This window comes from Sceloporus occidentalis, unplaced genomic scaffold (genome assembly GCF_023333645.1).
Source record: "Sceloporus occidentalis isolate IW3139 unplaced genomic scaffold, rSceOcc1.0.p SCAF_1, whole genome shotgun sequence".
NCBI lineage: Eukaryota > Metazoa > Chordata > Lepidosauria > Squamata > Phrynosomatidae > Sceloporus > Sceloporus occidentalis.
The window spans coordinates 258,452,275-258,464,648 of NW_028316981.1; the positions used below are offsets into that span (position 1 = coordinate 258,452,275).

Here is a 12,374-nt window from a genome sequence, read left to right on the forward strand (position 1 = left end):
TTGTTCCCCTTGAACTAGAAATACTTGTGTTGTTTGACGGGAGAGATATAGCAACAGCTATCAGCCTTTTTTTTAAAGCTATATTTCTTTTGCTCTGTCTCTTATCTACCCTATCCTATTTTCTTTGGGGAATAGTATAATAAAAGCAGTCAGAGAATTTGCATAGCAACTCTAGGCCCCTCTCCTTATCCTTTCCAAGGAGTAAAAGAAATAGTTAAGGAGGTATGGCACACAAAAACCTATACATGAGCCATAAAAATAAACTCATTTTATTGAATACAGTAGACATTTAGATGTCTTTGAACTCTTATTCTGACAATTAAAAATGTGGTACTCATAATAAATTTTGGTATGTTTTAGTTACGGTTGGCCTTCCACATTTGTTGCTTTGACTTTTGTGGATTTGATTATTCACAGGTTTGATTAATATGTTCTCTCTAATTCCTGCAGTGTGACTGTGCTAGAAGTTGACCAACAAAGTCACACTGGAGGACCTAGACATTCCTAGAAAAAACACATACAGGTTGACTTGCATACTGGTTGACTTACATAATTTATTTATTTAATTTATTTAAATATTTATATCCTACCCTATATCCAAAGATCTCAGGGTGGGTTACAATAAAATCTATTTGAAACAATAAATATAAAGCATTATCATTACAGATATACATTTGCAATCCTTTTATAATGACAGACATGAAGAATCTTGCCTCATTCCCATTTACCTCTTGGTTCGCTTCCTGCACCAATTCCTGAAACCAGTTCAGCAAGCAGCATGGTTCCCATTATGTTTGCGCCGGTTTCAAGTATTGGTGCTGGAAGCAACAGCTGCGGCTTCCCTGCCATGTCTCCCTCCATCCTCCTGGCCATACTGGAGCGGAGGAGAGGCCAGGGTAGAAGGAGAGATGCGGACAGAGGACTGAGGATGGAGCATGGAGGTATGGCTGGGAAAGCCACTGCCAGTGGGAACTATGGCGGATTTGAATCCGATTCGATTCTGCCTGGTTCCCACTTGGGCTGAATCGATTTATTTTCAAATAAATCAATTCAGCTCAAAAAACACCTCATTTTACCAGCGTCTTTTTCACGTGGGTTAAGTGGGTAAAAATGGGTAAAAACTATGCCTCCCTTTCCGAATCGCTTCAGGGATTTGAATTAAGTGGGAGCCATAGTGGTTTAAACTGGATCGAGATCTGGTTTAAACTGTAGTGGGAACAATCCCTGAGTATGTTTGGCTCCCAAATCACAATGTAAATATCAAGTCCCAATTTTTATGGCAGTTATACTATATTGAATTGATGTTTGAAAGTAAAGGCCAGCAGATGGCTTGATCTCAGGAGTTATGGGCTGGTGCAGGCTATGTTGATGGGCATCACAGTGTGAAAGTATATGAATCTAAACATCTCTGCCTATCTGTGCATGCACATTAGGTTTAGGTATATCAAGGGTTGAAATGTTGTAGGTATTTCTGATGGCTGATTGGATGAATGTTGGTCAAGCATCATTGGTACACTCTATATGTATTAGGTTACAGTTTCCATTGTCCCCAGTAAGCATGCCTGTTGGAAGGATGTAGTTGCACTCTAACTAGAGAAGAAGGAAATTGGGCAGGCAGGAGGAACCTCTTTGCGTCTTACAAATGAATAAAAAGTAGGATTCCAGTGCATTTCTAATGCTTCATTTTGAAAACTGAGGAATGAAGAAGTCATATTTACCATGCAATTTATTTATTTTTATTTACGGTATTTATACTCTGCCCTTCAGCACTAAAGGCTCTCAGAACAGCTATTTATGTTTGTCGGGACTGATTAGGTACCAGTATCAATGTACAAAATCCCTACATGATAGAATTGAACCATTTAAAAAACTGGCAGCATGAATTTGGACCCCGGCCACACTGAAAAACTGTTTCTGCTAAAATATATGAATATTTTCTCTTCATGGAATAAAAGGCAACGACATGACATCAAGGCAAATTATGGAATATAAAACTAAAAAGATGTTTTCCGTGGACTACATGAGAATTAGGATGGGGAGAGGTGGACTTTGTATAATTCATTGGGTGTATGATTTAATAGAATAAAACCTTCCGTTTCCAGAATTAATGGGGGAGAGAAAGGATTTAGTACAAACATACAGACTGTGTTCAGCTGTCACATTGAATCACAGTTCTTCATTATAGGAATGAGTTGCAGCAAATAGCCTCACGTGCTCCCCCACCCTTTCCTATCTTCTTCTATTGTGATTACAAGAAGGTGATCTGAAGCGTTCACTTCTCTTTCATTAACTAGTTTAGTGTTATATCGGAACCTTTAATTACATTTCATCTTAGCTGTGTTTTGTTTCAACAGGCCAGAATTTTCAAGCTGGCCTGTTTCAAGCAGCTTCCAGAAAAATAATAATAAATGTTAGCTATGGTAGTCCATAACATTTTATCTGGATTTTAGTAAACATTTATTTACTTCATTTATATATCATCCTCCAACCTTGAATTTAAACTTGTGTTGCTTGGAATAATGTAACATATTCATGAGTAGTTTTCTGTTATTTAAAAAAACCTGCTTGATTATTTCTATATCAATTTCTACATTATATTTTGGCTTTAAATGTTGTTTGTTATAATAAATAACATTTATTTTGTCAGTTTAATCATTCATGTATGCATAAAACTTTTTTTAAAGAAAAAATTCTCTGATCTATGTTGCATATTCATGCATGGTTTATCTCATGTTTTACAGCACTGATAGCTATTGGGCGATATAGTATGACAATAGAGACTGTGGATGTAGGATGGTGCAAAGAAATCACTGATCAGGGAGCCACCCAAATTGCTCAGAGTAGTAAGTCACTCAGATACTTGGGACTGATGAGATGTGATAAGGTAAGAAGCTTTTATCTTTTTAAAAAAACCGCATAATTTTCATGAGAGTGATATGTCCATTTATTCTGTGCATTATATTCATGTTAGCAGTTATACGAAAACAACTAGTGCACACTGCAACTGTGATAGTTTTGTCCTGAGCTGGCTCTCTGATGTTGATCCAGTGGTGCTAACAATTGTTTTAAAACAGCAGCTAGTTACTGACTTCCATCATTTCTGTCTGTAGGAGGTCATGACATTAATACAGATGTCTTCTTTGTCTTAATACACAAAATGAACTAAAAGCAGTGTGATTTTCAAAAGAAATAATTTTCAGTTCACTTCCTTTGATCACAATTCCTCATTGTAAAAGCACATGGACCAAGAAGCTTACTACAGCTATTTTGATTCAAAGGGATTTATTATTAATTTTTCCACATATTATCTTTTACATTCTGAAACTCCTTAAGAAACTCACACTTTCTGCAATTTTGTTTACAAAAGCAAACTGTAAAAATCAAGGTATTAAAAATCTATCTGGTAGGCTGTAGAACTACTACTTTGTGAACTGACAGAACGTAGTACTTTAACATGGTTTTTGTAAGAGGCAAAAGGAAAAAAGTGTGAGAGGATTCTTTGACGAATTGGGCTAAGATTATCTGCTTAGGCTGTTCAAAAGGTTACTTGACCCTGGGATTTAGATTATGCCCTGAACCACCTGATCAATTTTACATAGATGTCTGCTATGAGTTTAGTTAAAACTGCTTGTACAATCAAAAATGACTTTTTTTAAAAAAGGAATTTGTTTTCCTCTCTTTGGTTGCTGAAGACAATCAATGACCTTGATGTTGAGAATTTTAGTACAACATTAGTTAAACCATGGATACTGTATAGTCTACGTTCATTTAATTGCTGGCTTATGCTTTCCCGACTTCCTACAAAGGGACTGCATGCTGTGTAGGGAGACAACTGAGCTAGCAAGAATAAAAATCGGTGAGACGGCTGCAGAGCAAATGGGGAAAACTGTTCCTGATTAATGGGGAAAATATATTGGGTATCTTGATGAGAATGCTGTAAAGTGTGGCATTAGGTGTACCACTGGGGGTCATTTAACTTGCTTGTTAAACCTCTGCATGCAGGGGAATGAGGAAAGTAGCCATAAAAAGAACAAATTTTCAGAAGCTCTGTCCTGAATTTAAAATGTTTAAAATGCAGTGTTGGCAGCTCCCTTTTTCACATACAGAAGCACAGAGAAATTCAAAAAACAAAACTACTTCCTTCACTTTTCTAACTTCATGCAGACCTAATTTCTTTTTCCAACTAAAAGCATCTAGAGCATCATTAAAGAAGAAAATCTTGGCAACCAGAGAAGGATTTACAAATGCCATTGTGATAGAAAATGTTCTTCCATACATTTTAGTCAGAGCCACATATGGGCCCATTTCCCCTTCCTCTTTGCCTTTTCCCATGGGATTATACCAGGTAGCCTTCCAAATTTACATGATATTGCTAGACATGTAAGGAAGGAGCTCATAAGCACAAAGAAACATAAAGAACATGAAGCATTAGATTTCAACAGTCTTCACCAAAATACTCGTCATGACATCGTCTGTTTGGCATTTCTTTGATATGCGCTTGACATAAATTTAGAATTACTAAAGCATCAAGAGTCTTGCCAAAAAAGATCAGAAGCATGGCAAGGCTGGGTAAAGGCAGGCTCTGTTTCATTCCATCGATTATATAACTGCCTCTAGGCTATAGATGTCACTAGTAGCTGTGCTATTGATCCACACCATGGAAATAATCAAATTAATTCATTTCTCATCAAGTTGCCATTACTGTCATCTTTTTTATTTCCATGTACAGTGTGGAAGCAACACATTACTGATCTGAGGAATAAAATGACTTAATAATCTTGGTATCAAGACAAATGACAATTGTATGTCTTCATTAAAACCTTACATTTTCTTTTAGCTTTTTAAACTCTGCATTCTTAAAATGTCATTACATTATCTTGTCCATTTAATGAGGGGTTCTGTATAAAGATCCTTGATCTAAGATACATAATTGTAGGGCCCAGCTTGAGTGCAGGAAAATGTAAGGATAAAGAAGTGGATGTTTTATATCATTTTTTTCACTAGGGCAGAACAGCTGCATTAGTCACCATTACTGGTGCCTAAGTCTTGGTGTTTTCTCATCCAGGGAGCAATAATGCTACTTCTCCATGATGGCTACTAAACACACTTCCAGAGATGAGGCTTGACCTCCCCCTTCCCCATTACAAAACCATTAAAAAGCAGCACTGAGAACAGTGAGAGCCAGTGTGGTGTAGTGGTTTGAGCTTTGGACTATGACTTTGGAGACCAGAGTTCAAATATCCGCTTGGCCTTTGAAGCTCATTGGGTGACTGTGGACAAGTCACACTCTCTCAGCCCCAGAGAATGGCAATGGCAAACCCTTCCTGAAGAAACTTACCAAGACAACCCTGTGATAGGGTCACCATATGTTGGGAATGACTTGAAGGCACACAACAACAACGTGGAAGAGTGGCATTAGTACTTTTATTTAAGATCTGGGGAGGGAGGGACATTTTCTCCAGAGCTTTATAAAACCTGTTTAAATTATTAAATATTAGTTTAAAGGGATAGTCATTCATAATCACTAGATTAAGATCTTTACTGCCAGCATGAAAACTAGGAGAAATGTTCACAAATGTTTACTTCATTTACACCTCAGCCTTTAATAGAAGGCAGAGTTGGCTCCAAGTTTGAGGAGGGGTGGTATCGAATGACTTCTGCTGAGTCCCTTTCTTTGTCACTAGTTGGTGGTTGCCTTTCCGGAGAGTGGCAGCAGTGAGCATCACTCCAGGTAGCTCCATGTCTTGAGCCTAGACCCCATTTTTAAATTTTGAACACTGTCTCAAAGCAACAAATATACAGCCACTAACCATGCTGGGCTGAGGAATTCTGGCATCTCTAGTCCAACCAAGTAACTTTCCTAGGCTCTGGACTACATCCAGCAGGAAATGGAACAGGAAAAGGAAGCCCCAAAATGGAAAGTGAAGCCATGGGCTTTGCTTTCAGCAGCCAGACTTGCTAGTAGATGCTGGCCTGTTGTTGATCCCGATAGAGATGTGTTCTTAGAGCTGGTCTTCTCCCAGTGAGGTGAAAGGGGTTGCCTTTGGAAACTGTAGCACTTCATGTATATATTGGAATATCTTTGCCCACGGCTGATTGAAAGATTGGAACACTTGTAATTAAAATAATGGTTGTATGGATAGTTTTAAATTGCCCTGCACTGCCTTTTGAAGACTGGCTGGCTATTTGTCCCTGAACTTTGTTTAGTTCAAGCTGAGTGAAGGGTAACAGGCAGTTTCAGAGCTGCAAATATTCAAATGAATTAACATATGTGAAAGATCACTGTAGGTATAATTTTCCTGTTTGAAAAAAGTGACAGATCTAATAATTAAAGGGAAAGCCATTTGATTTTACATTATATACTTTCATGAAATCTGTACAAAGTAGATAATTGTACTTGCAGTTTAGCTAGACTTATATCCAGGTACATGGGCATAGGATTGCTACATTTAGAAAACCTAGATTTACATGTGGCTGCTTCTAAACATTATATGGACCTTTGTGCCAACACCATTTCTTAGGAGTACTCCATATAGTTGTCATTTCTCAGAGACTATTTTGAACTATACTTTCAAACATTTCTAAACCATAAAAGACACAAAATTATATCCATGTTAGTTTATTTTAAAATGTTGTGCTGCTGTTTTTCTTAACAGAATACAAAAAAGCACTGGACAGCAATTAAATCAATCATAGGTGCGGTACACACTGCCTGGAAAGGTGGGCTGGAGCCATCTCTCTTTTCTGCACAGCGTTACTGCAGCAACCAAATGGTGCAGTACTGCTGCACAGCAAAAATAAGTAGCACTTAGAAGCAGCTCCTGTTTGCTGTGCAGCTGCGACACCACAAGCGCCGTAGGATGGTGCGGTGATGTCACAGGTGTGCTAAGCCATTTGTCCGTGGTGCATGTGCGACATCACCAACGCATGCAATGTGTCCTGGTGGCCCCCACATGTACTAGGGCTCAGCAGCATGCGGTTGGTGCGTGCTACTGAGCCCTAGTTTTGTTCCCAGGCCAGCTCAAAGCGCTGGTGTGTATCGGGCCATAAATATGGTAAACTATAAATAAAGAGCCAGCGTAGCATAGTGGTTTGAGTGCTGGACTAAGTCTATGGGAAACCATTGGAAACCCACTGGGCAGCCTCACACATTCAACCTCAGAGAAAGGCAAGGGCAAACATCCCATGAACAAATCTTGCCAAGAAAACCTCCATGATAGATTTGCTTTTGGGTTGCTATAAGTCGGAAATGACTTGAAGGCACACAACATTAATAAATAAATAGGCAGCAACAATAAACTAATGCCCGTGAACCCAGAAAAATGTCTTCATCCAAAATAGACACCAGTTTTGTATTCCCCAAAATGACTGATAGGGCAAAAAAGTTTAGATTCAAAGCATTAAATCTGTGTTTGGGTCAGGTTCTTAACCTTTTATGGGACACAGATATCTTTAAGATGTAGATCACCTCCCCATAAAAATGCACTCAAAAACAGTTTTTGTAACAGGAAAGAAACTGAAGGACTGCGGAATAAATTTTTCTTGCAGTTGCTTCACAGACTTTCTAGTTAATGGACAACAGGTTTAAAAGCCTTGGTTTTGAGTCATCCTGGTGGCGCTTTCTGACAAATAAGTCCTGCAACTGCAGTACCCTGGCAGAGAAGACTCTGTCTGCTCTCTCCAGTGCAGAACTCCAGATTAGGTCTCTTGGAAAAATCACAGTTCAAAACATTTGTAGACATCTGCAGCAACTAATAGTTCTGGACTGGGATGTTCATTCCTAATGGCATTAAAACATGCATCTAATCAGTTCAATGGGTAATACTTATTTTCCTCTTCAACATTAAAAATGAGAACAAGTCTTTGCTGACCATGTGTATAATTTGCTATATTACTCACAGAGGGCCAACAATCTATTAAAATGGTAAAGATGTCATTGTTAGACCAGCAGGACATTTATGGTAGATAGAACAAAGTTTCTTTCCTAATATTGCAGAATACTCGTAAATATGAAACAAGCATACTACAATGGCGCACATTATTTTTTTGTTTTTTAAAAAGTTACAAATGATAACTTGTGATTCTTGAAGAGAATTACAAAGCCTAATCTTTTCTCATGTTCCTAAGTATCCAGCATTTATTTTCTCCTCTTATAAATGACTGTAATTTGTTCAAATCAAATTGCTTCATATTGGGTTCTATGGATTTTTGAAGTACTGTGTGTAATATTAGGAATATCTGATTCTCTAACTCAGAGAATCCTATTAGAAAACAATTTACTTCAATGCTTTCATCCACTCCAACCCCATCCAACATGTTCTTATTTTAAATTTAGATTTGCAACATTAGCTTTTTAAAAGATAGAACAAAAGATGCCTTTTAAGGGAAATTGAGACACTTTCTATTAAGGCTGTATCTGAAAACTGTTTGCTGAATTGCTCAGGAAGATTTTAGATGGATTATTTTGCATCTCCCGTTTAACTAATTCATCCCCATATTGTTTATAATGTCAAATAAGTATCTCTGCAAGCAGGAAACAACAGTTGTGCTTGTTTTTTCCTTGCTTGTGCCATGGGAAGACAGACATTATCCTGTAAAGCTTCTAGTTCTCAAAAGAGGTTTAAATTTACAAGGTTCAGTTTACAAGTTAGAAGCAAAGTGAGAAAAAATGTACAAACCTCTAATAACCCTGGACTTCAAAGTACCATATATACAACTTACACAGAACTACAAATATGCAATGCTTTTCAGAGTTCTACTTTTCCATGGGGTAAGTTGGTCTAGACACATCAATAACACTCTAATTTGGTTCTTACAAGATAGTTACAGAAATCACAGTTTGTGTGGGAGACACTAGTGTTTCCTTGTACTTAGTGACATAATTATTTTGGGCTCTTAACAGTACTGTGTATAAGCTTAAGAAACTTTGTAGGAGGGCCTCCATCTTTTCACTGCACTTAAGTCTGAGCTTAATCAAGCATTAAAAGCTTCATACATTGTGTGTATGTATGTTTTCAAGTTGTCTGTTCCCCATGAATTTCATAAGAGTTTTGTGAGGCAAGGAATACTCAGAGGTGATTTTGCCAATTCCTTCCTCTGAAATATAGCTTACAGCGCCTGGTATTCCTTGGTGGTCTCCCATACAAATACTCACGATGGATGACCCTGTTTAGCTTCCAAGATCAAACAAGATCTGCTGCCTTTTCAGACATTAGACAATTAACACTTTAATCAATGGATGGTTTACAATGCCAGCTAACTATTTTGTAATAATATGATTCTTCTAAGACAGAAAGTTGTATATAAAGTTGTTATTATTGGCTCTCTAGTCCAGAATTAAGCAGAGTAATGGCTGACATCTGTTAAGGTCAGCTGTAGCCCTGTTCTTACCTTACTAATGCAAAACACTGAGCTATAATCATTGCAAAGTGGTTAATGCCTACAATACAACATCCCCTCCGTGTAGTGTAACTGTCCACTTGTCGAGATGCACTGCATGAGCACAGTGGTCCCTCCAGATTCACAGGGGATTCATGCCCCCCTGCAAATCTGAAATTTCGCAAATATTGAAGTCCCATTGTCCCAAATGGCATCATTGGAGACAATGGGACTTGACTATTTGTGAAATTCCCTCCCTCCCTCCCTTACCAGCATCTTCATCCCGGCACTGCAGACTTTAATCGGACCCTGGGATGCCGGGGCTTGTAATCGGCCCCAGCAGCCATCAGGACTCTCTTGCGCAGCAGTGTTTGGGCCCAGCATGTGCACACCCCACCCCCTCCGCTGCAGCCAATGGACATGCTAAACATCCATTGGCTGTGGCAGAGGGGGCAGAGCACGTGCACGCTGAGCCCCAAACACTGCTGGGAAATTGAGTCCTGATGGTTCCTGGGGGCGATTACAAGCCCCGGTGGTCTGGGCTCTGATTAAAGTCCCCAGCACCAGGGGGAAGATGCCAGTAAGGGGGGGAGTGATGGATCTGCAACCTTGGCCTCATGAATGACCAAAATCGTGAGTGCCAAGGCCGCGAATCCAGAAGGATCACTGTACTACACAATCCACATGGGAGAATAGCAACATTGCACAATACATGTCAATTACTATGTGCCATTGTACAACTGCTCTGCACAATATATTATGTTCAGCTGCTACACACAGTATTAAATTGCAGCATGCAAAGACAAGGCATAGAACATGCTGTCTATACAACTCCACTTCCACTGCTACTCAGCAGAATACATTGGTTATGCAATAGTGACCTTTTGGCCCCAGGTATGTCAGCCAGTGCCTGTATATCATATGCCCATTAGATCAGGTAATTGTTTGATTACATCTTCCACCAGCTTGGGCAGGAGCTCTGTCAGTTGTCCAACTTACTTATCAACCTGTTTACAGGTACTACTGCCACAGTATTGGAGACTAGACCATGCAAGCAGTGTTCAAGAATACTAGCACATAAAAAAAAGCCTAAGTAATTCATTTTGACAAAAATACCACATCAGTATTCTACTGAATGTTGGTCTTGCCAGGTGCTTTCATTACCAGTCCACTGATGTTGTTTTTAATCCATAATTTAAATCGAATCACATTGTTTTCCTTAACATTCAGGAAATCCAGGATGCAGATTTTGTGTTGTGTATATGCTATTCAACTAGCCCTGAGCCCCTGAACACTAAGGTAATAATTGAAACTCCATGGTACATATCGGCCTTTACAGATCATGTGCCTAGTACTTCACACAGAATGATTCCAGAAACCTTTCATTGTGTTGTAGCTACAGGCAGGAATTATAATTGGGCCACCTGAGAATGTTATTCATTCAACTATTAGGTTTTAAAAAGTCAAACATTTGTTGCTAAATATAATTTTAAAAAATGAATTCAGAAAATAATACTTAAAATATGGAGAACAACAGGATAGCAGTTTATTCTATTAATTCTAAACTAAGGAAAGGTAAAGGGGGGCTAGAAAGGTCTACAACTCAAAGCCAGTGTATGGTTTCGCATGGGGCATATTTCTCTGAGAGAAAAGAAAAAATGGGTTTGATGCCTCTGAGCAAGCAAAGAGTTTAACAGAAGTATTTGGTGCTGATATCACACATAAAATATCACACCAAGAGCTTGCATGATTATGACTATGGTTTGCTTCTGTCCCTGGACTGAAGGCCTTTCACCATTTATGCCAGTTACGTGTTTCATCTGTTGATATACCCAGTTACTTCTTTCTAATAACATTTCTGGTCAGTCTTTCAGATGTGATTTACCAGTATGTGCATGCTACTGGAGATCTTGTACCATTACACATTTCATTCTGATTTATTAAAAAGAGTTCCTGTTTTTGGGCACCTTCAGTGTTGCCATAATGTAGTTGTTTACAAAAGTGTTTAGAGCTTGCAGGGATTCTGTACTTGAAAAAGAAGTTAAACCCATTTTCTCTCCAAGTTGCTCTTCGGCTGACAGATCTCCCAATGAAGATTGAGTGTTTCTATTATCAAAGCAGAAGAACTGTAGATTAAACCCGTCATTTGTCCCTGTCATAAAATGCAATCACTGTTCATTCTCTGCGCTGCCTAGCACAATTGTTTCAGTTGCAGGTTCATTCAGGGCAAGGGTGGGATTATGGTAGATGGATATTTAAGGCATTGTGCTTAAAAACATTTCTTTCAAGAAGGTTTCTAATGAAAATGAATACTTATTTGTGGCAGCCCCAGAAAGTTGTTGCTATTGTCATTAGGCTTGTTATCTCATATTAGCTGGATGTGTGATACAAAAATACAAGGTGAACAGTTGTAATGCTGGCACACCCTCTCAGATTAGGCTGCTGAGTATTTAAATTAAATATTGATGTCTTTTAAAATGTTCAATAAAGATTCTAAAGAAAGCTACCTAAAAGTTGTGGTTCTTAGGTTAATCTTTTATTTATCTAATGGATGATGGAAGCTGTCTAGTTCTGTGATATGAACTACAATCAGCTTAAAAATAATTGACAGATTAATCCCTTCACAGCACAGCAGTTGTAAAGGTGTTAAGTTTAATTAGGCCTTTCTGATTGCTTTGTATGATCAAGGAATAAAGGTGGTATCTCTGGTTAAGTTCTAGCAGGAACATTCCTGACCTGCTAGGCTGGTAAATTTTAATTATTGATTGCCACCATTTCAATTGTTACCAAAAGAAGACTTAATTTGGAGTCAGTTTTTACTGAGAGATGTAAAGCCAGTGTGGCATCCAAAACCCTCTTTAACTAAATAGTATGTCCTCATTTATATATTACATTGTATGAATGACAGATTGTTTTGAAACTACAGTCTGTTTTGCACTTAATTCCATTCCCTCTGATGATTGGCAGTCGGAAGAGGATTTTCTTGGTGGCTATTG

General features: G+C 38.4%; 1 protein-coding gene across 3 annotated transcripts in view; it reads left to right on the forward strand.

Annotated features, from left to right (window-relative positions):
- FBXL17 (F-box and leucine rich repeat protein 17) overlaps positions 1-12,374 on the forward strand; it is a 219,878-nt gene that overhangs the window by 201,800 nt on the left and 5,704 nt on the right. For all 3 annotated transcript variants that reach the window (XR_016277441.1, XM_089492483.1, XM_089492475.1), the window contains one exon: positions 2,742-2,884. Coding sequence is in view for 2 of the 3 variants with exons in the window: in XM_089492483.1 (XP_089348609.1) it covers positions 2,742-2,884 (143 nt within the window). In the remaining variant the exon portion in view is untranslated. The remainder of the gene's footprint in view (positions 1-2,741; positions 2,885-12,374) is intronic.